At 48.5% G+C, this 27,739-nt stretch overlaps 1 protein-coding gene across 1 annotated transcript; it reads left to right on the top strand.

The window, feature by feature from the left end:
• Positions 1-3,367: 3,367 nt before the first annotated feature.
• Positions 3,368-25,719, top strand: MMP28 (matrix metallopeptidase 28). The gene is made up of 8 exons (XM_063146413.1): positions 3,368-3,496; positions 11,681-11,757; positions 12,748-12,935; positions 17,850-18,071; positions 19,186-19,431; positions 20,472-20,621; positions 22,187-22,354; positions 24,831-25,719. Exons 3-8 carry the CDS (start codon positions 12,812-12,814, stop codon positions 25,226-25,228), a joined length of 1,308 nt encoding a protein of 435 aa, XP_063002483.1. The 5' UTR covers positions 3,368-3,496; positions 11,681-11,757; positions 12,748-12,811; the 3' UTR covers positions 25,229-25,719.
• The last annotated feature ends 2,020 nt before the right edge of the window (positions 25,720-27,739 follow it).

The following is a 27,739-nucleotide window of genomic DNA, read 5'->3' as shown; positions in this document are numbered from 1 at the left end:
TCTCCGATCTTGGCTTGGAAACTTCAGCCGGTGCAAAATAAATAAAAATAAACGTTGGCACATTTATTTCCTGTGTTGAAGCCCATCAAACTAATGATAAAATGCCAACCAAATACAGTTGCCTGTATTCACCCCACCCAGATTAATGCACACAAAATGACATCCACTCCCACGCTCTCCTTCCATCATATGTTGTGTCAATTTCAGTGTGGCTTTCATCAGATATTGACCTCCTACTTACGCTGTTTTACTGGAGGTGTTCCACAAAGCGTATCCCGTCACAGACTGAGATGTAGAGTAAGCAAATCCCTTTGTTTCTTCACCGTGTTTGATTTATTATTATGTACATTCTTTTATTTTGATAACTCTATTTTGAAATTTTAAAAACAACAGCCTCCCAGATGCTAGCGGAGGTCAGAAAGGCCGTCCGTGTAATGCCACTTCTGCGTTCATTGCGAGAAGGCAGAGGTGCAAACCCTCAGGACCGTAGACCAAATCTGACCAGATGGGGGTCCCGATCCGACCTCCTGTATCTGATCCTTTTCCAGTGAGCACATAAATTCTTGGGGTGTTTTTTGTTTCGTTTTGTTTGTAGCAACCTTTCCCAACCTGGCTAGGGGATACTGGGATTTGTAGTCCAATGCGTTTGGAGGGCACTACATTTGGGGATGGGGGGCTAGCCTAACACTCTTACGTTCCTATTCCTCAGGCATCAGGGTTCAATAAGAAAGAGGGCTTTTTCAGTGGTGCCCCCCCTCAATTGTGGAATGATCTCTCCAACGAGGCTCGCCTTGCGCCAACATTGTTATCTTTTCGGCACCAGGTCAAGACTTTTCTCCCAAGCAGTTAACAACATGCTGAGTTTTTTTTAACTGACCCCAGAATAGTTTGTTGTTTTTTATGCTTTCGATGGTTTTAGATTTCTATATATTTGTTTTTAAATGTTCACTGTTTTTAACTTTTATAAACTGCCCAGAGAGCTTCGGCTACGGGGCGGTATATAAATGTAATAACTGAATATTTAAAATATATTAAGGAATATTTATTGTTCGGGAGTACAATTTTACGGAAATAGTCCCTTGGCCTGAAATGACCCTCCGTATTTCTGTGGGTTCTCGCAGATCTGTAATACCTTACTCATGAACTTTTCCCTTTCAAACCACCTGAAGAAACAGGCTTTTTTTTTTTTTTTTTTTTTAAAAAAAGAAAGCTACGGCACGATGATGGAACGAATCACCGGCGTGTGTTTAATTATCGGCCAGATTGACCTCAAACCTAAGCGGCGTTTCTGATTCCCCTTGCGTCTCGGATTTTAATGAGCAAATCAGCCGTGTGATTTTCGCCTAGGCACAAAGGCCGATGTTCTGTCGGATGGGACCGTGTGCATTGTCTTTCTCCACATGAGGAGGGAAAATATTGTTCAATCCACCCCAGACTGTTGGGGTCATTCAGACCCCCGGTGCCTTCCATGTGCATGGTTTTAATTTTCGTTCCTTGTACTTCAGTCTGGGTCTCTGACCTCAATACCATTAGTAAAGTTGTCAAATGGGCACATAAAAGCGTGTGGGTCAGGGTGACTTCTACGGCGCAGAACAATTGACCCTTTTGTTGGAAGGGGGATACAGGGAAGATAAAACGTGGCTGAGCTCTATCTCTTTTTTAAAAATAACCCTTTGAAGTTGGTTGTTATGACCTCAAATGCACGAGAGGGTTAATCCTGAAAACAGGTCGCCTAGATTCAGCTGCATCTTTTTAATGCAGGGGGTGGGAGACATGATACAATTCCTCCACCCATATGGATTTATGCCAGCTGTATTCTGAAATGTAACCAAAGTTGGCAGCGTTCATTTCCTAGCGACGTCTCTCAACACGGATGCGTCGGGAAGAGGATTGATTGTTTGCTTCCAAAGGAATTCCTGCTTTGAGACAGAAGTACAAGCGCTCCGGCAGATCTTTTGGACGTCCACACCCATTTTCCCCAGCTAGCACAGCCACTGGGGACAATGGGATCATAGAATCCTAGAATAGTAGAGTTGGAAGGGGCCTATGAGGCCATCGAGTCCAACCCCCTGCTCAATGCAGGGATCCACCCTAAAGCATCCCCGACAGATGCTTGTCCAGCTGACTCTTGAATGCCTCTCGTGTGGGAGAGCCCACAACCCCCCTAGGTAACTGGTTCCATTGTCGTACTGCTCTAACAGTCAGGAAGTTTTTCCTGATGTCCAGCCACAGTCTGGCTTCCTGTCACATGGGCCCATTATTCCGTGTCCTGCGCTCTGGGAGGATTGAGAAGAGATCCTGGCCCTCCTCTGTGTGACAACCTTGCAAGTATTTCAAGAGTGCTATCCTGTCTCCCCTCAATCTTCTCTTCTCCAGACTAAACCTGCCCAGTTCTTTCAGTCTCTCCTCATAGGGCTTTGTTTCCAGACCCCTGATCATCTTGGTTGCCCTCCTCTGAACCCGCTCCAGCTTGTCTGCGTCCTTCTTGGTGCAGAGAACTGGATGTAGTACTCAAGATGAGGCCCTAACCAGTGTCAAATAGAGAGGAACCAGTACCTCGTGTGATTTGAAAGCTATACTTCTATGAATGCAGCCCCAAAGAGCATTTGCCTTTCTTGCAGCGACATCACACTGTTGGCTCATATTCAGCTTGTGATCTACAACAATTCCAAGATCTTTGTATTTATTTATTTATTTAGAATAGTTATATACCGCTCTCCGTTGAAAAATTTCGGAGCGGTGTACAAGGTAAAGCATTGCTGAGCCAGATATTCCCCATCTTGTAACTGCATTTGGTTTCTTTTTCCTATTTAATATTTATCCCTGTTCAGTTGTATTCTGTTGTGGTCTGACACACCTGGAGTGCACTAGATTGTTCTTCGGCTGAAGGTACCACTGAGCATGTGTGCCAGAGTCGCTGGGGCCCTTTGTTTCTGCCCAAGGCCACATTCTCGCTGGAGGATGCTGGGACTTGTAATCCAAGCCATCTGGACTGTATCAGGTTGGGGATACTGGGCATTGTAGTCGAACCATCTGGAGGGTGGTCAGGGCTGTTGTAGTTTATCCCACCTGGCGGGCACCAGGCTGGCTGGGGGATGCTGGGCCCTGTGGTCCAACCCTTTTGGAGGGCGCCAGGTTGGCTACCTGTGGGGGATGCTGGGACATGCAGTCCCAGTCACCTGGAGAGCACCAGGCTGGGGAAAGGCTGGCTGTGATCAGAGGCTTTCCCCTCGCCGTCCCCTCTGGGCGTGCTCAGCCAGCCCAGCCGGATGGGAAGGAAGGAAGGAGGGCGGGCGAGGGAGGGAAGGAGGGAGGGAGGCCGGGCTTGCCGTCCTCGCAGAGCGACGCCGGCTAGGCGATGGCCGCTGCCGCCCGGGCCACGGGGCTCCTTCGGCCGCTGCTTCTCCTCCTCCTCCTCCGGCGCCAGCAGCCCTCTTGCTCCGGAGCCAGCGCGGGCAGCCGGGCGCGGGCTGCAGGGAGCCAGCAGGCGGCAGAGGTGAGGCCAGGCAGAGCGCAGCCGGGCGGGCAGGCAGGGGTTAATTGCCGAGCGGAGAGGTGCCGGGGCTCAAGGGCCTGGGGGACTCCTGGCCAACTCGGGTGGGAGAGGTTTTGCTTGGGCTTGGTTTTGGAAGCGCTTTGTATATGCTCAGAGGCACGTTCCGAAACAATGAAGGGGTTAACCTTGGAGATACTGCCAGACACTCGTGTGTGTGTCTCTCTGTGTGCGTTTTTGGAACAGCCCCCCCATATGTTTTGACTACAACTCCCATCATCCTGACCACTGGGCACACCGACAGGACCTCGGGGGTGTGGGGGCTACAGGTGTTTTATGTTATGACTACAAGTCCCAATATCCCCCATCCAGCCAGATGCGCTTTGAAAACGCGCAGATGGCATGAAGTGAACTTCTAGTCTTCGCCAGACCAAGGACGTGATCTAGGGAGGGCCTCTCTCTCTCCCTCCCTCCCTCCCTCTCTCTCTCTCTCTCTCTCTCAGCCTAACCCACCTCGCAGGGTTGTTTTGAGGATTAAAAGGAGAGGAGGAGACTCATACCCACTGTTTTGGGCTCCTTGGAGGAAAATTGGCAGGATCGAAGTGTAATAAATAAATAGTAAACAGATAAACAGCAAGCCACCCCTCCGCAATTACATGCTCCCAACATCTTTTACTTGGGGGATAGACTTCCTTTGTCCATGGAGGATCTAGTTCTCTATCCTAGCAAATCGCACCCGGTAGCCCTACCCTTTGCCATTCATTTGCCTACTCCCATCCTTCTTTAAAGTCTTCGAGCCTCGTGGCCAGTGAATTTCATAAACCAATCGTGCGTTACACAAAAAATAGCCGCGTTGCTTTGTTTGTTTTGCATGCCTTTGCGCCCTTGGCGAATCGTCCCAAGTGGTACATTTTCACACTTTGTTGCTGAGCACCCTCCAACGGAGGATTCTGCACCCACGGCATCTTAAGGAATTCGAAACGTGCTATTCTTTCAGGTGCTACAAGATTCTTTGTTGCTTCACCGACCTGGTGCCTTCCCCCTGATGGGTTGGACTACAACTCCCAGCATGCTGGCTGTGGATGCTGGGAGTTGTAGTACAATATATCTGGAGGGCGCACATAATTAGGCCAATTAAAACAACAAGAGCCTTGCAAGAAACTTTTAACTGAGCAGGACAACGAAGAGATTCCCCGTTCCACACATTTCCCACCTACGAGACCACCTGGCAGCCCTCATTACGGGACTTAACTATTCTATGACCTGTGCAGAAAAAAGAAAGGGGGAATTTGCATGCTGGGAAAGGCTCTTTTAGTAGAATCCTTGGCTGGGTTCAGACAACACGACAAGCCGGAGTACAGGTTGTCGTTGAATCGTGGGTTGTTGTTGAATCTTGGGTTGTGAGAACTCTGTTCGTTTATTTAATAATAATAATAAATTTATTTCTTACCCACCTCTCCGTCGGGATCGAGGCGGGGAACACATTTAATACAAAAATGCCATATAAATAAAATGCATAAAACTGATAAAAAAAGAAAACCGATACAATATAACAATTGGACATCTTAAAATTCATCTGGGTAGGTCTGCCAGAAGAGACTAGTCTTTATGGCTGCCTTAAACTCAGAGAGATAATTAAGTTGGCGAATCTCTCCCAGCTGTCCATTCCACAGTCTGGGAGCATCAGGAGAGGAGGTTCTCTGGGTAATGGTTATAAGCCTAGGTTTGGCTGACTGGAGTAAATTCTTCCCAGAGGACCTGAGTGTGCGGGCTGGATGGTACGGGTGAAGGCGATCCCGCAGGTAACTTGGACAAAACCACGTAGGGCTTTATTTATTTATTTGTAACATTGATATAGTGCTGAATATAATAGAATCTCTCAGCGGTTCACATAGTTGTGAACCACGAACAACCTGCAAAGGTTCGTTGTTGGGGTGTGTACTATGGGTTATTCGTGGTTAAGGAATTATGGGTTCACCGAACATGAACAACCCAGGATTCAGCGGCAGCCCACGACTCTGGCTTGTGTGTTTCAACGAGGTCGCTGTTTTGGAGGGAGTCTTGTGGGCTGTCTAATCTCACCCCTTACTCTGGAGGTGCAGAAAACCGGCATTGCTGAGCATCCACCGCCTCACTCTGCCTAATGGTGGAGCCGGCCTTTCCTGGTGGAGTGTTCTTGCTGGGTTGTACGGTGCACCCTGGTTTGGCAGTCTGGGGGTCTTCTGCCCCATCCCTGTGGCTTCAGCTGTCAGATTTCCACGTTCAAAAAAGAGCCGACAATGTAATCATAGAATAGTAGAGTTGGAAGGGGCCTACAAGGCCATCGAGTCCAACCCCCTGCTCAATGCAGGAATCCACCCTAAAGCATTCCTGACAGAGGGTTGTCCAGCTGCCTCTTGAAGGCCTCTAGTGTGGGAGAGCCCACCACCTCCCTAGGTAACTGGTTCCATTGTCGTACTGCTCTAACAGTCAGGAAGTTTTTCCTGATGTCCAGCCAGAATCCGGCTTCCTGACACTTGAGCCCATTATTCCGTGTCCTGCACTCTGGGAGGATCAAGAAGAAATCCTGGCCCTCTTCTGTGTGACAACCTTTCAAGTATTTGAATAGTGCTCTCATGTCTCCCCTCAATCTTCTCTTCTCCAGGCTAAACATGCCCAGTTCTTTCAGTCTCTCCTCAAAGGGCTTTGTTTCCAGACCCCTGATCATCCTGGTTGCCCTCCTCTGAACACGCTCCAGCTTGTCTGCGTCTTTCTTGAAGTGGATAAACCACGGGGTGTTCTTTGCGCGCTCCCCCTCCACCCCCCAAACCCTTGGGCCCTACCTTGCAGCCTGGCGCCTGTGTGCCCCCTGAGCTGTCTTATCTTCACGTGCTTTGACCTGTGGGCTCCAGCATCTGGGAAAGTGTCTTGCGTGTTTCCTTCCCGCCCCGTCCCTGCTGCAGAAGGCAGCAATGGGAGAGGGGGCGGGGGGACCTCCAGCGCATACTTTTCCATAATGCTCCACTGTTGATTTCCTGCTGTTTTGGAATATTCTATAGAAAAACATTTCCTCCTTTGCAAGAAACGCCAATTGGTAGAAATCTTAAGAGCCGGCTAATTTCAGCTCTCAGCAGAAAGGGGCAGGCCCTTTAAAAGATGTGTTTTGAGCCGGGCTGGGAACCCAGGGTTCTGCTACTCCTGATGTTATCTGGAGATCTTGCAACTGAGAATCATTAGCATTTTCTCTGCCCACACCGGAGAGCCCCGTTTGAGTTGGGGGAGGGGTGGGCGGATTCTTAGGCAAATTTCGTTCCAGCTTGGGAAAGAAAGGGGCCCCAGCGAAAAAGCTCAGATGTAGGTTTGTATCTGCTTTCCATAGCTGTGCATACGTGTGGCCAGTGTTTTCCCAAGCACATGAGAGCGAATCACACACACACAGACATGCATGCACAAGCCCGGACCCACAGACGGGCACACAGAAGTAGACAAACAGATGTGCCTACAGAGACTCCCGCACACCACATGCACACGGACAGACATGCACATGAATTCCCACATGCATTCGCACAAACACAGACACACACACACAAAGAGGAACTAAGGACCTGTTCAGATGTCATGCTAAGCCGTGGTTCGGCCGCTAACGCTTTTACAGCAAATGGCCAGTGGGCGTGGTTAAACCGTGGCTACGTCGCCACCGTGGTTAGGAATGCTTCACACGACACACTAAGCCGCCCTGTTTAGCCCGAAATGCTTAACCGCCGTGGCTTAGCGTGTTGTCTGAACAGGGTCACAGAAAGAGGCGCACGCAGATACAGGGAAACACACGCAAATCCGGAGGGCGAATTTCACTCTTCCGCCTGAAAAAGTGGGCTGATGAGCACGCTTAGGCCGAAATCACGCCTGCCTGTGTTTCCAATCTCTCCCATGATGGCTCTGGAATCTCCTGCCTGCTTCCGTTAATGGCCGTTTGCGCCACGTCTGACTCACGCGTCCTCCTGGTTGACACGTCACCAAACCCTCTCCAGCAACCGGGGGCCCAGGAAGGCCGGTTCCTACTCGCCTATCCTAGATGCTTACTCTGATACTGCCCTGTGTGGTTAGACCTGGATAAAATCCCATCAGGGCACGGTTCCTTCTTCTGGTTGTTATTTATTGAAAACATTTATCCGCCACCCATCAGCAACGCTTCAGGGCCAGTTGAGCAAGCTAACATACAGCAGTCAGAATAAAATGCGATAAGTTAAAGGTTTGCAAAAATAAGGGGGTTCTTTGATGTTCTAGGAGAATCAGTAGCACCTCCAAGCGCCATTGGAGTGGAGAGCATAAGTCTGTTTCGTATGGTTGTGGGGAAACGCCACCCTTGCACAGGCAGAGATATTTGTGGGTGGGGGTTTGCTACGTGGGGTTGATCTTTCACCATCCAGCTGTAATCAACCTTGAAAATTGCCTCTGGCATGGCAATTAACCTAAGGAAAAAAAACATACTTTTCAACATGGGCCCTTAGGGCCCTGGGAAATAGGTTTGGGTACCCAGGAAAGAAATTTGAGATTTGTGGGTCCAGGTCTGGCAATGCCCCTGTGTACCACCATCTCGCCAACAGCTCGTGCAAAATGCAGCGGCCAGATTGATTTCGGGAACCAGAAGGTTCGACCATATAACACCTGCTCTGGTCCGCTTGCACTGGCTGCCTGTATGTTTCCGAGCCCAATTCAAGGTGCTGGTTTTGACCTATAAAGCCTTACACGGCTTGGGACCACAATACCTGATGGAACGCCTCCTCCGACGTGAATACCCGGTCACTACGTTCAACATCTAAGGTCCTCCTCCGGGTGCCCACTCCGAGAGAGGCTCGGAGTGTGGCAACGAGGGACAGGGCCTTTTTGGTGGTGGCCCCCAGACTGTGGAACGATCTCCCTGATGAGGCTCGCCTGGCACCAACGCTGCTATCTTTCCGGCGCCAGGTTAAGACTTTCCTCTTCGCCCAGGCATATGGCAGCACATCTTAATCACCCACATGTTTAGTTTTTTTTAACGGTTTTTAATGCTTTATGTGTGTATGTTCTGTGTTTTAGAATTTTAAATTTTGTATACTCGTTTTTATCTTAATTTTAGAATTTCTGTAAACCGCCCAGAGAGCCCTGGCTATGGGGGCGGTATATAAGTGTAATAAATAAATAAATAAAATAACCAAAAACAAGAGTTAAGTAACTATATTTACAAGATCATATCCCTAACAGTTAACGTCTGGAAAAGGCATTAAACTTGCATATAAACTAGTAAGCACCATAGAATATACACATATAAACACAGAATTTTGTATAAAAACGAAATGATAAAAACAGGTCAAACGCGTTTCGACAGAGGTGTCTTCTTCAGTAACCCCTAAATAAACAGAGCTTCTGTATATGGGCTGACTCCAATTTAGAGGCGCAAAAATTAGATAGCCATTGCTACTCCCGTAGAACTAATTACCCTATTTCTTCGATTCTAAGACACACTTTTCCCCCCGAATAAACATCTCTAAAAACGGGGTGTGTCTTAGAATCGCGGGTGTGCCTTAAGGTGTTTTTTTTTTCCTGTTGGTGGTACTGAAATTAGTGTGCGTCTTACAATCGATGGCGTCTTTCAATCAAAGAAATACGGTACACCAGGCTCAGTTTCGCTGTTGCTGGCTACAATTCACTCCTTCTACAGCTGTCTAATACATATACAGAAGCTAATGTGTCTAATACATATACAGAAGCTCTGTTTATTTAAGAGTCACTGAAGAAGACACTTCTGTCGAAACGCGTCTGACCTTTTTTATTATTTCGTTTTTATAAAAAATTCTATGTTTATGTGTATATATTCTATGGGGGTTACTAGTTTATATGCAAGTTTCATGTCTTTTCCAGATGTTAACTGTTAGTGATATGATCTTGTAAATATAGTTACTTACCTTAACTCTTGTTTTTGGTTAATAGCTTGTATTGGTTAAGCTGCACTTCACATGCCAAACTACGCGAGAAAGTGCTATTAAAAAACAGCAACCGAACAACAACAGAAAACAGCTTGACAAGGCGGCCACATTTTGGGTGTGGGTGTGCTTAGCTTTTTCCCGCTGGCTATTTCCCCTATTCAAAATGTCCTGTCCCCAGCTGTTTCTGTCTCCCCCGGGGAGGGAATATTATTTCAGTCAGGGCATATGCAGACTCTGAAGCGACAGCAAGCAGCACGCAATTTGGATTTTTATAATAATAAAAAAGATCTGGGCTTACCTCCCTTTCAACAGACGAATCCAATCTCAGAGACTGCGCGCCTCTGAAGAACAGTTTTTGCAAAACACAACAGAGAGGACGCTCACGTCCTGCTCATGGTTGTCCCATTGAGGCATCTGGTTGGCCGGTGTGGGAACAGAGGGTAAAATAACATTTAAGTTAGTTGTGACTAACTTAAGTCCCATTCATTTCAATGGGACTAATCTAAGGAGGACTCTAACGATGGATTTTTCCCAGATTGTGTGTCAGGGTATAACAGGAGCATGTAAAATTCTGGCAGTAATGGACTATAAGGACAGACACAATACAGCTGCAAAAATAATTCAACAACAGGCCATCAAATTCAACCTCATCAACATACCACATACATACTCACCGAAAACAATCTTGGAACATGCAGGTCATAAAATATATTGGGACAGAACAATTCATATGAACAAAACAACCGACCAGAGGTAACAGTTATAATCTAAAAAGAAAAACACACCTACCTCATCGACATAGCAATACCTAATGACATGTTGGAGACAAGGAAGAGGAAAGGAGAGAAAAAATATACACCACTGGCTACAGAAGTTAAAGAACTATGGTAACAGGAAAAGGTCACAATTATTCCGTTAGTCACATCAATCACCAGCATCACATAAAAAAGTATTTTTGCGTGGATGTGCGCAAATGGGCGCTGGGGCTAATGCGCACAGGCACAGCTGCGCAAGTGAAATGAAATCCTCGCACATGCCTAAAAGACATCCGATTCTGTTCAATGAGAGGACGATGCAACAAAATAAGTCTGGCCATCTGCAAAAACAGAGGCGGAACGGTTTTAACCAAATCCACGTGCCCCTACCTACTGGGCAAGAGAATAGCAACACCAAAGACCATTTCCTCCAGGTGTCATGTGTTGCATCCAGCAGGGTCCTGGAGTCTGTGATAATTGCCTACGGCCTCTGGGGGGAATCACGTGTCTAAGGGGATGGGGGAAAATATTTTGTTTTTCTGTACTCTTTTGCTCCATCTGGGGTGTGTTTATTTCAGGAATCTGAGCTGATAAGGCCAAGGGAGTGCCTGGGAGAACAGACCTGATACAGAAGCTCGCTCTGGAGGAGGGAGCAGGGTGGGGAGGGGAGTGCTTGACTCAGAGCCAAGCCGGCCGAAAACCCAAAAGCTCATTTTGCACCGCGGTATGGAAACTTGCTTCTTGGTCAGGAGCGGAAGGTGTGCGAGGAGCCCGTGAAGCAAACTCTTATGGGAATGTGGTTCCCCTGGTCCTGTATTCATGTGGGTGGTGTTTAGAAGACATTCCAGCAGCAGCACCCACTCCTGAAAGTGAACAGCGGCGTCCACTTTATTTATTTCATTATTTGATGATTACATTTCGAATCTGCCCAATGTAAGGTTTAACAACCTGTTAACGGTTAGAAATATAAAATGCAATTCAAATGTTTAAAAGAATAAGATGCAATGTAATGCAAAACAATAAAAAGCAGATGTACTGACAAAACAGTCATAAATTAAAAAAAACCTTGCCTACGCGTAATTGCACTATATGTTTTTATTATTAAATCTTTCTCGTTCATGGTGGGTTTTTTAGACAAACATGACAGGCAATGCCAAGTCATGCTGACTTCCATGGCCTGTGGTGTATATTTTTCTCTCTTTTCCTCTTCCTTTTCAACATTTTTGTCATTCGGTATTGCTATGTCGATGAGGTAGGTGTGTTTTTCTTTGTTCTGTCCCAGTATATTTTATGATCTGCATTTTCCAAGATTGTTTCGGGTGAGAATGTATATTACGGTGTAGGTTGTTTGAGAAGGTTGAATTTGATGGCCAGTTGTTGGTGAATTATTTTTGCAGTTGTATTGTGTTGTTGTTATTGTTATTGTTACAGTTACACAACAAAACCCCTGGCATCTAATCTTACATATAAATATCTCCTTTTGATTTCAGAGATTCCTTGAGAAATACGGCTACTTCAACTCCACGCATCAAGAATTGAGCACATCCAAATTCTCAGAAGCCATTCGGTAAGCCAGATCAGCGTCCTGGGGTCTGTTCAGTTTTATTTAGTTTTTAGAACTCTTTTTATTCTGCCTCTCATGAGATGAAAAGCAATCTGTTGAACAAGATGGCTGCAGCCCGCAAGCTTACAATCTAAAAAAGACACGACATACCAAGAAAACACATGAGGGAGGAGGATGACGGGGGGGGGGAGAAACGGTGGCAGCGCCATTCCCCGGCCGCCTCCAAATCTTGCCCTCACCCACACATCACTTTTCAGAGCAGTGGTGGGCAACTTGCAGTCCTGGCTCTGTCTCCGTCTGTCCGCCTAATTCCACGTCCGATCCGTCGAGACCTCTGGCAGAAGCGATCTGTCTTTCCCGTGGTAGCACGCTGAGCCGAAAGAGAAAGTGGGGTGGCCGCCCATGTTGGGCTTTGGCCCCGCCCACTGCTGGCTCTGGCCCGCCCACTGCCGAGACACGGCCCTCCACAAAACAAAAGTTGCCACCCCTCTGTTGGATGTTCACTGGTGTTGCAGCTTCCCAGATCTCTGTCTCCGCCGAATATCCAGCCTCGTCAGTTGCCGCTGCCTCCCTTCGGCTGTTTTCCCTTGTATGGGCCTGGTCTCTTGCGAGAAAAAGGCAGCGGTTCGGGGCCAGCTGGGAGATTCCACAAATGCCATCGCTGTATTCTGGACACAGGCCATCTTCATGCAGACTCTCTCCCTCTGTGTAGCCTTTTAACACTCCCTTCTTTCCGTCCCTCTGCCACCCCCATGGGCGTCCGGCGGGGCCCCACTGGGGCAGATTCTTGCCCCTTACAAAACCGTGGTGTGTGTGTTTGTGTGTGTGTGTGTGTGCTGTTTTATATTAGGTTTGCCAAGTTAGAGAAGGCCCTCTGGTTCGGGTTTGGGGCCAGCGATCAGAAAAACTAGTCGTACGCTGTATGTTTTTAGCTGTACAGCCTGGCCATAGTTGCATACCACTGCACCTCTCTTCTCTTCTGTTCCCTCCAAGGGAGTTCCAGTGGGTGTCCCATTTGCCTCTCAGCGGCGCCCTCGACGCCCCCACCCTGCATCACATGACTTTCCCACGATGTGGCGTGAATGACGCAGAGAGCCACGTTTCCTGGAAGGAGCGCATGGTGGCGCTGGCGTCAGGGCAGAAACCCAGGAGACGGCGCAAGAAACGGTACTTGCATCAGAGTAAGTCCCGAGGCGCTTTGCAAAGATCGTTCTTCTTCGGGCTCCTTCGCCCACACCTGCTGTGGGGGCGGGCGGGGGGGACGCCCCGCACAAAACTAAACTTAAACTTAAGATGCCGTGTTGGGAGTTTCCCCTAGGAACTCAACCGTTGAGTGGAGTTTTCCCACGGCGTTGACTAACGTGTTATCTGAACTGAGCCATAAAAAAATGCGTCTGTTAGGGAAAGATGCAACGAAAATGTACATGTTAGGGAACGTTGCAGACAAAACATAAATATGAATGTTTGTGTGTTTAAAAAAATAATACTCATAGAGGGGGGCGGAAATTGGAAGGAACAGACATGACTGAATTCATGCAAAACTGACATGGACCAGATGTAGATTGATTTTTGTGAACCGCCCAGAGAGCTTCGGCTATTGGGCGGTATAGAAATGTAATAAATAAATAAATAAATAAATGCACCCATAATTAAAGGTGCCATCTGGCTTGGGAAAGTGCCCCCCTCCTCAATTCAGTTTGGGACAAAGCCGCACAAAAGCGTCAAATAGATTCTGAAATCGAGCCTTTAGGATTCATTTTTCTGATACCCTTTATACTCTGCTGTCCCACTTCCAAAACTTCAGTGCTGCTTACAAAATCCAAAATAAAGCCATTGCCAGCCCTCTCCAAATAAAGCTATCGACGAGAACAATGCAGCCGTAGAGTCCAGCAGAAGAGAAGTAAACCGCACCAGATGGACGGAGCGTATTTCGTTTGTTTACCTCGTCGCAGAGAACGACAGCCAAAATTTGATCTGAATGGCAAAGAACATGTTACAATCGTTACAGTTGGCAGCAGTGAACAGAGAGAAGAAAGCCGTCCGTCCATGAGATGTTCAAGCAAATGAAAAGTTTTAAATGTGGTGTCTAAATTCTCACGGCCAAATCAGTATTCCTTGAATGGGTTTCCCAAAAATCAAAGCACCCGTGTCGGAGAAATCTTCAATGGATCCAAAGGAATTTGAACTTCTAGGAATTCGACCTGCGGATTTCACCGTGGGCTGGCTTTTTCTGAGTCGTGTGCACTCTGCGAACTTTTTTGGTTGTGTGTGTGTGTGGGGGGGTTATTTCTGCTAATTCATACTAACGCTAATGCACATTAGTTTGTTAGCGCATGTGCGCATTTGCGCTAGTTTGGCACGTTAACGAAGGCAGACTGGTGTAGCTGCGCACAGGCGGATTCATTCCAATGCGATTTAGCAAAAGTAGAATGAAAAGCTGGTAAAAAAAAAGTTCTGCTTTCACCAGCGAGCGTATGATGGGGTGAAACAGGCCTGAGGATCCACGAAACATGGGGGGGACCAGACGTAACAAAATGCATATAGAATCATAGAATAGTAGAGTTGGAAGGGGCCTATAAGGCCATTGAGTCCAACCCCCCTGTCTCTAACCCCCTCAAAAATGGCCCAATCCAGGGGCCATCATGTACAACAGTGTGAAAGGCAAATGCTCTTTTGGGATGCATTAAGAGAAGTATATAGCTTCCAAATTGCGTGAGGTCCTGGTTCCTCTCTATTTGGCCCTGGTTAGGCCTCATCTAGAGTATTGCATCCATTTCTGGGCTCCACACTTCAAGAAGGACGCAGACAAGCTGGAGCGTGTTCAGAGGAGGGCAACCGGGATGATCAGAGGTCTGGAAACAAAGCCCTATGAGGAGAGACTGAAGGAACTGGGCATGTTTAGCCTGGAGAAGAGAAGATGGAGGGGAGACATGAGAGCACTCTTCAAAGACTTGAAAGGTTGTCACACAGAGGAGGGCCAGGATCTCTTCTCAATCATCCCATAGTGCAGGACATGGAATAATGGCCTCAAATGACAGGAAGCCAGATTCCGGCTGGACATCAGGAAAAACTTCCTGACTGTTAGAGCAGTACGACAATGCAACCCATGACCTAGGGAGGTTGTGGGCTCTCCCACACTAGAGGCCTTCAAGAGGCAGCTGGACAACCACCTGTCAGGGATGCTTTAGGGTGGATTCCTGCATTGAGCAAGGGGTTGGACTCGATGGCCTCAGAGGCCCCTTCCAACTCTACTATTCTATGATCCTATGAAAAACAGAACTAAGGGAACATCTGTTTTGCAGTCTGGAATTCATATATAAAAATCTTTGATTGCGTCTCTGGGTATTGGTGGGAACACGCCCCCCCCCCCTTCAGCTCTCCTTTCTTAGGATTCTTGATCTTGAAACTTGATCTTGAAACCAAAACCGTCCTTCAACTAGAGGACTGTTAAAAAAAAAAGTGTGTGTGTATGTGGGGGGTGGGGTGATACATGGCCATCCTACCAGATTTACCTTGGAAAGTGTTCTGGGCGGATTCTTGTCTTTCTTCGACAGCAGGCGCAAAAAGGTCCGAGGGAACAGCTGTGCCGAAGGCGAGCTGCAGGAAGAGTTTAATGGGGAGATTAGGTAATTGTTCGAAGAGGCCTCAAACTGTGCCTGACAAGGCAGCATCTGTTCCGGATGGCCGGGGAGGGGAACAGCGCAGGGGTGAAAAAGCAAGACGCTGCAGTCGGATTTTCCCCTGGGTTGTTTTCGGCACGTCTGTCTTGGCTGACATGAAGCAGGCCTCCCCTTTGGCCCCAGTCCGGCGTCTGCGGGGTGGAGAATCTCTTTTAGCCCAGGGGCTGAATTCCATTTTGGAGGAGTTTTGAAGGGGAGGGGGGCATGTGATGGTGGGTGGAGGTGAAAGCAAAGTTACCCCAAAGACCACGATATTGAAGCTGAAAGCTTTTACTGCCAGGACCTAAGCCTTAGGAGAGATGCATCAATGTTTTAGACTAGGAAAAGCTGCAGGAAAAAAAATTATTTATTGCATTTATATCCTGCCTTTTTTCCTCCAAGGAACCCAAGGCGGTGTACATAACCTCCTCCTCATCTCCATGTTTATCCTCACAACAACCCTGTGAGGTGGGTTGGGCTGCGAGTCTGTGACTGGCCCAAAGTTACCCAGAGGGTTTCCATGACTGAGCAGGGACTAGAACTCGGATCTCCCAGCTCCCAGTCTCAGCCACTACACCACACTGGCTGGATAGCCAGGATACCACTGGGTGACAGTGGAGGCTGGTAGACCCCATGTCAGTGGGTCGGTGAATCCACTCCGGATTTTGGGCAGGACCAGTGTGGGCTGGTGGCTCCGATTTCTGTGGGGCTGCAGATCCATTCCGGGTTTCAGTCACAACCAGCCAGGACTCTAAAGGAGCTTTCCAGGGTGCTGAACCGATTCAGGGGCTAGGATTCGGCACGGTGGACAGCTCATTTAGCATTCTGCCTGGTACTGACTGAAACCTGGAATGGATTCACAGCCCCACCGAAATCGGAGCCACCAAGCCTCCACTGATTCTTGCTGGGAGAATCCTTTCCCCCCTCAGCTATTCAGGGTTGCAGTTACATTCAGAGGGAACAGAAAAATCGGAAGGGTGGTGGTGACATCAGTGGACTTGCTGATACAAAATTCCCAGCACTGTGTCCCTGCAAGCCCTTGATGCATTACACCACTGGTGAGAATTTAATGCAGCCTTCCCCAACACATCTGGAGGGCAACAGGTTGGGGAAGTCTGCATTAATTCCTTTTGCAGGTGGAATCGGGAGACTGGAGGCAAGTGGCTATGTTTTTTCCTGGGTGACTTTAGCCTCATCTTCGTTGCTCCTCTGCAGATGTCCAACTTGCCACACCAAGGAAATGCGTCAGGTATTTGCTTGGCATGTGCTGCATATTTAAGGTTTTGCTACTCGTGTGCAAAGCCCTAAACAACTTGGGACCAGGGTACCTGGGAAAGCGCCTTCTCCCTTACCAACCTGCCCGGTCACTGAGGTCATCCGAGGGCCTGCTCCAGGTGGTTCCACATAGATCCATCCTCCAATTGGAGTCCACCAGGGGCAGAGCCTTCAGCGTGGTGGCTCCCCTCCTGTGGAACTCCCTGTCTCTGGAGGTCAGGCAGGCTCCAACACTAGGCTGCTTCCAGTGCCTCCTAAAAACACTCTTTTCCAGTAAGCCTCCCTCAACTCACCAGCCACTGTTTTTACTGGTCCTTCATTTTGAATGGAACAATTTTAATCAGCAGTTATTAACCGTCTTTCTTTTTCCTGAGTTATTCCTATTTGCACCCTTCCAGAATCCGTTTTAGTTATGGAGCGGTATACAAATACTGTAAATAAGTAGCGCTCCCGCTGCTCTCTGCCTTTACCCAGGGGGACACGCCTGCAACTTGAATCCCTTCTAAAGATCCCCGAGGGCGTCACCGCAAAGCTCAAGTCATATCTCAGGAACGCCAATTTAATTGCTGCTGTCATTTTGTGGCTGTCGCTCCGGGGAGGGGGGGGATTGAACCGGGTTGCACCACACCTGGGGTTAGGCGTGGTTCTTTGGGCCTGCCTCAGCTTGCGGGGGCGGGGAGAAAGAGAGAGAGGAAGTGTATTTTCTTAGACTATGTTTGCCAAAAAAAAAAAAAAAATCCTTTTAGAGCACTGGTTCTCAATTAGCTAAGTCCCTCGGACACCTTGTTTTTCAAATGCCAAGCCATGGACCCCCTACTTTTGAAAAAATTGTTATCTCTATGGTAGGTACCTGTGCGAAGCAATTTTTTGGAGAAAATAAGGGGTCGCCCCTAATAAGCAAAGGATTTTAGGTCTACTAAAAAACAGACCATAAAAATGACAATGATTTAGTTAGGAATATAAAGACGAATTTAATTTTACTAACGTCTAGTTTACAATGGAACAAATTATGACTTGTCTAGCAGCTACTAAACCTAAATGTGATGGGAGAAATCCTGCCTCTTTTTGTCCCGAAGAATCCCTTCCACATCTGGTTCAATATTTCCTACTTTTACGTTTCCACTGCACCCGTCCCAATCCTTCCTTTCTTTCTTTCGGCAGCTGGCAAATGGTACAAGCGGCATTTGACGTACCGGCTGGTGAACTGGCCCTGGTACCTGCCTCAACAGCAAGTCCGCCTAGTGGTGAAAGCAGCCTTTGACCTCTGGAGCAACGTTTCCGGCTTGGTTTTCTGGGAGGCCTCCGGGGATCCCGCCGACATTCGCCTGACTTTCTTCCACGGAGACCACAACGACGGAGCGGACAACGCCTTTGATGGACCAGGTGCCTTGGCTCATAAGCCTTTATAGCGGAAGGGTTGTAACTACGGATGGTCACCGCTGGGAAACCCAGTTCTTCTTCTTTCTTTTTTTACGCGATGGAATTCCGCAGCGTGGTTGGTTTGATTTGCGTTCGCGAGCTGAGCGGCGGGCTTTTGCACGAACCTCATTGGTGCAATCTTGTTCGCACGGCTTCCGCAATTTCTTGTAAATGTCTGAGCCGTTTGTGGAAATTTCAGAGCAATTGCGGCCGGCTTTGAACAAATTGCAGCCGAATTCGCGCAAATTGCTCGAATATTCGGGCAAACTGCTGGGAAATTTGCAACAGATTGTCGAACCTGCCCAAAACGCACAAAATGCTCGTCAAATCCACAAATCGGCCCGACTTGCGACAGATTGGATCAGCACCGCAGCGGAATCAAAGTCTTTGGGGCCAAACCTAGGGAAACTGTTCAAATTCCAGCCCCCAAATGGATTTCTTGGACATCTCTAGTTCTAACCCAGTGGCAGAGGACACCTGTTTTAAAAACTGTCCATTTTGCTTTCCCTTGCAGCCAGATAATTACATTGCAAGTAGTTTCTCTCCTGAATATGAAGAACGTTGCGAATTTTGGGTAATGAACTGAAATGGAATCCTATCCCAGTCGCACTGGCCAAATTCCATATGGCTCTCCTGTATGGAAAGCCATAAAGCCGTCAAGAATAAGGAACAAATGTAGGATGCAGAATGGGTCAGGAACCATGGAAAGGGTTTAGGGAGGGACGCATCTGGTCCGAGCGACGAGAGGCGCATGATTTTGGCAGCTAATCCTCAAGGTGTTCAAACAGTGCACATAGAATCGAAGAGCTGGAAGACGCCTCTAAGGCGTCGAATCCAACCCCCTGCTCAAGGCAGGGATCCACCTGTCCAGCTGCCTCTTGAAGGCCTCTAGGGTGGGAGAGCCCACCACCTCCCTAGGTCATGGGTTCTATTGTCGTACTGCTCTAACAGTCAGGAAGTTTTTCCTGATGTCCGTCCTCCCGTGGAAGTGCCAGTAGCACAACTGTGAAAGGCTCCCCGAACGCAGCTGCCCTTGCGGGTTCTAACGGCCTGTGTTCTCTTCCCTCCCCTCCATCAGGGGGTGCCTTGGCACATGCCTTCTTTCCGCGCCGGGGTGAGGCGCATTTCGACAATGACGAGAGGTGGTCGTTGGACAGCGGGAAGGGCCGGAACCTCTTCGTAGTCATGGCGCACGAGATCGGACATACGCTGGGCCTGGAACACTCGCCGGTGCATAACGCCCTCATGTCCCCTTACTACAAGAAGCTGGGCAAGGATTTTGTCCTCAGCTGGGATGACATCCTTGCTATCCAGAACTTATATGGTAAATGTGCTTTCCTTCCTTCCTTCCTTCCGTCCTTCCTTTTACTTTTATTTTTATTTTTCATTTGCAAATATAACAAGGGAAAAGAAATAATCAAAGAGAACAACCATTACCCTCTATCCTAGTAAAAGTTTCCATTCCACACTCTAATAATAATAATAATAATAATTCATATAACGCTTTCTAACAAAGCTCTACGTCAGATAAGATAGGCCAGCTGTTTACAAAAATGCAATAGCTACAATAATCCTAATAAAAGACCTTAACTGGGTTTAAAAGAATATAGCAATAAAACCTTAAAATAAAACCCATATAAAAAGAAAGGTTTTCAAACCTTTCTTTAACACCTCCAAACTCTCCGTTAGATATCTGAGATTATTTATTGATTGATTACATTTTTATACCGCCCAATAGCCAAAGCTCTCTGGGCGGTTCACAAAAATTAAAACCATGAGGAACGTCAGAAGAGCCCTGATACTGGATCAGACCCAGGGTCCATCTAGTCCAGCACTCTGTTCACACAGTGGCCGACCAGCCATCGGCTAGGGATGAACAAGCAGGACATGGTGCAACAGCACCCTCCCACCCATGTTCCCCAGCAACTGGTGCACACAGGCTTACTGCCTTGAATACTGGAGATAGCACACAACCATCAGGGCTAGTAGCCATGGATCGCCTTCTTGCCAGGAACTCAGCCTTTGGAATGGGGAAAAAACAAGGAAAAGCTGGAATACTTGAGGAAAACACTGAAGGGAAAGGCGGCGGGGTCATGAGAAAGGGATGTAGCCATTTAAGGAACCCCAGGAAGCCTGGATTTTTCACAGAAGCCTGGGGTTTGCCTCCCCTTCCGAATTTAGCTTTTCCGGCCCCCAGAATTCTGGATCTTAATCACAGTGGTAGAGTGTTTCTGGACATGGAGGTTCCATTTAGCTATCTTGGCGTTTGAACCATCCACCGTGAGTCGGTGCAGACAATACACCTAACTCCTGTTTCTCTTCGGATTGAACTTCGTGTGGGGTGTGTGTGTTTGTTTTCGGCAGGGAAACCTCCCCGGGGCCCTGTGGTCCAGCTCCCAGGGAAATTATTTGCTCGCTTCCAAGACTGGAGCCAACATCTCGACGCCCCCGAGCGCCAGGAAAGCAACCTCAGCTCCCATTACTGCTGGTCGTTTTTTGATGCCATCACCATCGGTCAGTATTGCTCCATCCTCTAGAGCAGCCTTCCTCAACCTGGGGCGCTCTAGTTGTGTTGGACTACAACTCCCAGAATGCCCCAGGCACGATGGAGAGGTGCCTGACTGCTGTTTCCTCCCTCACTGGTGGCCTCTGTAGTGACAGTTGGTAGCAGGAGGGAGGGGGCTCTCAGCTGGAGATGGACCCCAGGGCATTCTGGGAGATGCAGTCCAACACATCTGGAGCGCCCCAGGTTGAGGAAGGCTGCTCTAGAGTCAACTTTCGGCCTCCGCTTTCTTCTCTTTCTTCTCATGCTGGCCCGCCTTATGGGGCTGTTGTACACAGGATTGCAGCAAGACCGTGTACGCAACGTGCTGAACCTTTACTCAGACATATTATAACGGCAGCGAGGCCACACAGAGCTTTCAAACTTTATCTCACATAAATGGCGATTTACATGGCATTTCTTCACAGTAAATACGAACAGAAGAAGAGCCCTGATGCTGGATCAGAACAAGGGTCCATCTAGTCCAGAATTCTGTCCCCACAGGGGCCAAACAGCTGCCCATAGGAAACCCACAAACAGGACATTTATTTATTTATTTATTTAAGCATTTTTATGCCGCCATTCAGCCAAAAAAGGCTCTCATGGCGGCTTACAAAAGTATTTCTTGATGGTCCCTGCCCACAGGCTTACAATCTAAAAGACATGACACAAAAGGAAAGGGGATTAGGAGGGAGGAGGAGGGGGAAAAGGAAAGCAAATTCAGGCACTACAATCTTAGTTGCAAAGTTCAGCAGTTAAAGTTGGCAGTTGGCAGCAGGAGGGAGGTGGGTCTCAGCTGGAGCTGGACCCAGGCACGATGGAGAGGTGCCTGGCTGCTGCTTCCTCCTTCACTGGTGGCCTCTGCAGAGACAGTTGGTAGCAGGAGGGAGGGGGCTCTCAGCTGGAGCTGGACCCAGACACGATGGAGAGGTGCCTGGCTGCTACTTCCTCCCTCACTGGTGGCCTCTGCAGAGACAGTTGGTAGCAGGGGGGAGGGGGCTCTCAGCTGGAGCTGGACCCAGACATGATGGAGAGGTGCCTGGCTGCTGCTTCCTCCCTCACTGGTGGCCTCTGCACAGACAGTTAGTAGCAGGAGGGAGAGGGCAATATAGACATGGTGCAATAGCCCCCTCCCACCCATGTTCCCCAGCAACTGGTGCACACAGGCTTACTGCCTCAAATACTGGAGATAGCACACAACCATCAGGGCTAGTAGCCATGGATAGCCTTCGCCTCCAGGAATTTATCCAACTCCCTTTTAAAGCCATCCAAATTGGTGGCCATCACCACATCTTGTGGTAGTGACTTCATTTTGAAATCTACACATTTTTTAAATGTATGTCGTTTCAAAGGGGCGTCTGAAGTGCCTCTTACTAAAAAAAAAACCAAGATGTCTGGAAGGAGATACTGTGAGGATATTCCACATCCCAGTCTGCCCAAGAGAACTCTGCCGTTCCCTGTTAGAACTGGTCAGTTGATGAGATCTTCAGACCGAACGCCCAAGGCACTCTAACTCACCTCTCTTTATTCTACACAGACCTGAAAGATAACCTTTACATCTTCAAAGGGGGTTATTACTGGATAGTATCCAAAGGAGGAAAAGCCACGGGTCCACGCCCGCTCCAGGAACTGTGGCCACGGCTACCATCCACCCTCGACGCTGCAGCCTTCTCAGAGGAAGATGGGAAATTCTATTTCTTCAAAGGTGCTTATGCTTGGTGGTAAATGTTTGCGAGACAAGGCATCCTCACAGTTCAAATCCAACGTCAGCCACAAACTCGCTGAGTGGCCGTCTGTTAAGCCGGTGTTTCTCTGCCTCCACTTTTCCATCTGCAACTTGGACGTAATTGGGTGGTTACTCTAAACATCCATTGATTGATTGACTTGATTTGCACCCGGCCTTTCTACTGAAAAATGTCACTCAAGGCGGCTAATTGTAGCGAGAGTGGGCCCTGACCAACGGTGCCATTCCACAAGCGCAAATAGTGCTAGAAGAGCGTCACACAATCGTCAATTTATCCAACCCAGTTTTAAAGCCATCCAAATTGGTGGCCATCACCGTAACTTGTGGTAGTGAATTCCACAGTTTAACTCTGCACTGTGTGAAGAAGTCCTTCCTTTTATTTGTCCTGGATCTCCCACCCATCAGCTTCATGGGAAATGACCCCCGTTGGGTTCTAGTATTTTGAGAGAGGGAGAAAAATGCCTCCCTCTCCGCATTCTCCACGTTGTGCATCATTTTGCACACCTCTATCAGGTGTCCCCTTAGCCTCCTTTTCCCAACTGTTGTACCCTTCCCTCCTAGGAGAGGTGCTCCAGACCCTTAATCATTTGAGTTGCCTTTTCTGCCCCTCCATCAATGAGCAGACAGCAGAATGAAAGGCGCCTGACATTCCACAAAACGCATATTTGACAAAAAAACTGTGCTGTGTCCTAGCAACTCAGGCTTCTTTCTCCACTGCACTAGAATCACAGAATAGTAGAGTTGGAAGGGGCCTATAAGGCCATCCAGTCTAACCCCCCGCTCAATGAAGGAATCCACCCTAAAGCATCCCTGACAGAGGGTTGTCCAGCTGCCTCTTGAAGGCCTCTAGTGTGAGATTCATTGTGGGATTCCCTATCATTCATTGCCTTGCTGCCCCCTGCTTTGCTCAGAAAAAGTTATCCCTAAATCTCCGACACGTCCTTTCAAATAAATGTGTCAAGTCAACGTCGCAAGGGGAACTCTGTTGCCACCTGCTGGCTGTCACTGGAAAACCACGTCCTCACTTACATCGGTTCTTCGGACCTGCATAGTTGCATTTATTTGATCCCTGGGTTTATTCTAAGATGTGGCTTTGCCCGACGCCTGGTTACAGGGTCAGTCAGGGGCAATGATAGAGATCGATCAATCCGAGGCAGCTGGACAAGCATCTGTCAGGGATGCTTTAGGGTGGATTCCTGCATTGAGCAGGGGGTTGGACTCGATGGCCTTGTAGGCCCCTTCCAACTCTGCTATTCTATGATTCTATGATCTCTGAAATGCCTACATCTCCCAGCATGCCTTTGGCAGACCATTGGTGGCCCCATCCTCTGAGAGGTGCTTCCTCAACAGTTGCTGGGAGTTGCAAACATGCTGGGAGCTGTAGCATTGGATTTGTTTTAAATGGTTTAAAAATAGTTAAACTGCAAGAATTCATGTTTTTGGATTTTTGGGGGGTACGTTGAACATGGACACCTATCCGTAGCTCATCTGGAAGTGATTAAACATTTCCGGACCTACAGTGGTGGCCAAAATTGTGGACACTTTTTGAAATGTTCATGTTTTGCAACTTGGCCTGCTTATAGAAAATGTTCTGTTTCACAAAATTCAAATGTTTATATATCAATGGAAAGACCTGATTCACGTAATACAACCAGCCTGCTTCTTTTCCTGGGTGTCCAATCAACTCTTTTCTTCGGTGCAATTGCTCTGTTTAGGATGGACATACGTACGCTTTTAATTTGAGAAATACGTCAAATATTCACACCATCTCCAATGGCGCTTCAGTTACAGAACAGACAGCAAAACTGACTTTCCCCCACTTGAAACAGGACGTATCGCCACTACTGCCATGGGATGGGTCCCCAGAACAAGGACTGTGATTGGCCAGTCGGGTTTGCAATTCCAATCCGCTTCTTCACTCAATCACACCCGTGTTTGTTTTTAGACTGAAGTAAGCCGAACTTTTTTTGTCCCGCAGATATTTGTATTCTGTTTTTTGAATTGAACTCTGCATTAAATTCTCTTTCAATTGATATATAAACATTTGAATTTCGTGAAACGGGACACTTTCTATAAGCGTGCAAAGTTGCAAAACATGAAAATTTCAAGAAGTGTCCACAATTTTGGCCACCACTGTACAAACCCACACACGGTACGTCCAGCTTTATAGAGAGATACAGTTCAGTATCAACAGATCTGTTGTCCTTCCTTCCCATCACCACCGTTGTCTGGGCCAGAGCGAGAGGCAGGGGGAAAAGCAGGTTGCAATGGGGTAGGGGAAGAGCAGCTCCAGGGGGCGCTCTTGTCAGTGGGCCCCTGCTGGGGTGTTGACCCTCGGCCAGTGCCCAACCATGACCACCGTCTAGATGGACCGTTGGTCTGACCAGCTTGACTCTTCTGATGTTCTTCTCACGCTTCTCTCTGTCGCCCCCTTCAGGTGGCCGATGTTGGCGCTACAAAGGCTCCTCCCTGGACGTGGGTTTCCCCCAGAAGTGCAGCAGCACGGGCCGCCTTCCCCGACACCCGGACATGGCCTTCTATTTCCAACCTCTCCACCACCTGGTCCTTTTCAAAGGCCCCAAATACTACGTGGTCAACGAAGAGTCCCTCCAGGTGGAGCCGTACTACCCCAGGAGCGTGCGAGACTGGGGAGGGGTCCCAGCCATGGCCAACGGCGCTGTCACCCATCCGGACGGCTTTGTGTACTTCTTCCGAAGCGACCAGTTCTGGAAATTTGACCCCGAGAGGCTGCAGGTGGTGGCAACGGGGAAATGGGCCCCCCAGCTACGGTGGCTCGGCTGTCAGGAAGCTGAGCTGAACCAGGCCGTTGGCTGAGCTCCCTTAGAAACTCTGGAGCTGTTGCACGTCTTCGCAGCGAACCTCCAAAAGTCCAGGACTTGTTCAAACATGGATGATGTCCAGTTGGGGCGGCATTGAAGTTTGCCTTTAATTTGTTTAACGAACACATCTGGGTGAAGGGTTGGTGAGGCCTAAGTCAGCTTTGCGGTCTCTAGAGAGAGAAAAGAAAACCTTGTGGACCAAGTAGTAGCAGGTGACTTGGCTTCACACAGAGAGGAAAAGCCCTTAGTTTGATGTGGCGAAGACTTCCATCAAATGTACAAAGCTGGACATATTGTGTCTCCCCTCCCCCTGGGGAGATGGGTCAGTCCATCTTTGCTGTCTAGTGTCCTTAGTGTCCCCTTCGTAGGCATGACAAGTATCAGGAGTCTAAGTTTCACGGTTGTGGCGCTATGGCGCTGAAAGACAGATAGACCAACGTCCTTTTCTATTATTATAGAATTTCAACGGCTAAAAGTTAAGGCAAGAAATGGGGGCCTAGAAGGTGCATGGATTGGAAGAAGGGCAGTTGGCATCCTGAGGACGGACCAGTTCTCTCTTCTGCCCGTTGGCGACACCTTCCAATGGAGGCCACCCCTTTTGTGACAACCCCCACAATTTAACTTGTAGCCCTCCATTCCATCTTTGTCCCAGAGATGGTTGCCCTTAGAGAAGACAAAATGGAGGACCTTGTCTTCAGTGGTCAGGTTCTTCCCTGCAGTTGAGCCATAACTGAGTGACTGTTGATTGATCATTTACTTGAACTGCTCTCTCAGGGTCTTGAGTTTCTGTTCCATTGGCTACAGCTTCTGTGTTGTTCTCCTTCCTTCTTCTGGTGTTTGGTTACGACCGCTGCATGGGTGACCACGTTTCCCTTGTCTCCCACCGAGATGAGGGCGGCCATGTTGAAGAACATCAACGTTGTGATTATTATGATACATTATTATTGAAGAACATCAAAGTTAGAGTTAGGGTTGAAGAACATCAACGTTGTCACCGTTGCTATCCGACCTGTTTTCCCGTGCGCAGTGCGTTTTGTGATCTCGTCACGGTCGAGGAAAAAGTAACAGACATTGACATGATTGGAAAGGATGGTAGACGAGGATCCCAGCAGAACAGGGAGTCAAATCAGAGGACACACTGTGGAAACTCCACCTTGCTACCACGGCCACCACACCATCTTTGACCTAATACCTCAAAAGACCTTCTGGGCCTTTGGTGGTTCTGGTGTACCACTTAAATGGATTTGTACACCTGAGCGACAGAGTGTGGAGTTTCTCTTTCGAACATCTGTGCACGTTGGGAAGTTCTAATCCAGGGTTGTTGAACATCTGAGCCTGAAGGCCACATTCAAAGATCCTCGGCACCGCCCTCTCGTAGCCAGCATGAAAAGGACGGCACAGGCTGCTCTCCAAGGTTGGAAAACTGACCTCGGGGAGCGGGAAAGGCGTGGCGGTGTGTGGAGAGGGGAGGAGACTAGAGAGGCCAGGATATAAGCTATCCTGAGGACACACTCTCCTCCTCGCCCACTTCAAACGCCCTCACTAGACGGGCTGGAAAAGGCCATGTATGGTGTCCGGGCCATGCATTCCTGTCTTAGGTGCATACTTCACAGAGCTGATGCCTGTAACTTGAGCCTGTTATTCCGTGTCCTGCACTCTGGGAGGATCGAGAAGAGATCCTGGCCCTCCTCTATGTGACAACCTTTCAAATATTTGAAGAGTGCTCTCAGGTCTCCCCTCCATCTTCTCTTCTCCAGGCTAAACCTGCTCAGTTCTTTCAGTCTCTCCTCATAGGGCTTTGTTTCCAGACCCCTGATCACCCTGGTTGCCCTCCTGTGAACCCGCTCCAGCTTGTCTGCGTCCTTCTTGAAGTGTGGAGCCCAGAACTGGACGCAATACTCTAGATGAGGCCTAACCAGGGCCGAATAGAGAGGAACCAGTACCTCGCATGATTTGGAAGCTATACTTCTCTTAATGCAGCCCAAAATAGCATTTGCTTTTTTTGCAGCCACATCACACTGTTGGCTCATATTCAGCTTGTGATCTACAACAATTCCTTAGGTGAATACTCAGGGCATCCGGCAACCTGTCCCAGCCGGTATTCTGCCTAGTGTTTCCGCAGTGCTTCCGCCTTTTGATGGCCGAGGCCTGGCCCCAGAGCCGCCGGGCTCATCTTCAGTTTCTCCGTGCGAGGCCGTTCCGCTTCCCTGCTCCAAGAATGAAAGAGGGTGTTTGCTGTCTTTTGTTCCTCCGTCATGTTGCGACATGCAACGTTGACCCTCACGTTGGCCTCGCGCTGACAAACTGCTTCGCGTGCAGCGGCCCGCTTCCTAGGACCGGAAACTTCTTTGCCGGTTGAATGACACACACACACATGCCCCGAGCAGGTTTGCAACGGTCAAGGAGGCTGGGGCTGAGTTGACCCCCACAAGCCCCTCTGTGGGCTGGATGACATCTGTGGGTGTGGCCATACCCACGGAAGACGTCACCCCTTTGACCCATCTTT

This window comes from Elgaria multicarinata, chromosome 22, assembly GCF_023053635.1.
Source record: "Elgaria multicarinata webbii isolate HBS135686 ecotype San Diego chromosome 22, rElgMul1.1.pri, whole genome shotgun sequence".
NCBI lineage: Eukaryota > Metazoa > Chordata > Lepidosauria > Squamata > Anguidae > Elgaria > Elgaria multicarinata.
Note: the sequence above shows the minus strand (reverse complement) of the source record. Positions and strands in the feature narration are given on the sequence as shown.

Bases quoted from the DNA above. Each gene is read 5' to 3' on its own strand.
- MMP28 (XM_063146413.1), top strand. From the start codon at position 12,812: ATGACTTTCCCACGATGTGGCGTGAATGACGCAGAGAGCCACGTTTCC. The intron at 18,072-19,185 runs GTGCCTTGGCTC...CCCCTCCATCAG, and splicing joins CAACGCCTTTGATGGACCAG to GGGGTGCCTTGGCACATGCC. The intron at 22,355-24,830 runs GTGCTTATGCTT...CGCCCCCTTCAG, and splicing joins GAAATTCTATTTCTTCAAAG to GTGGCCGATGTTGGCGCTAC.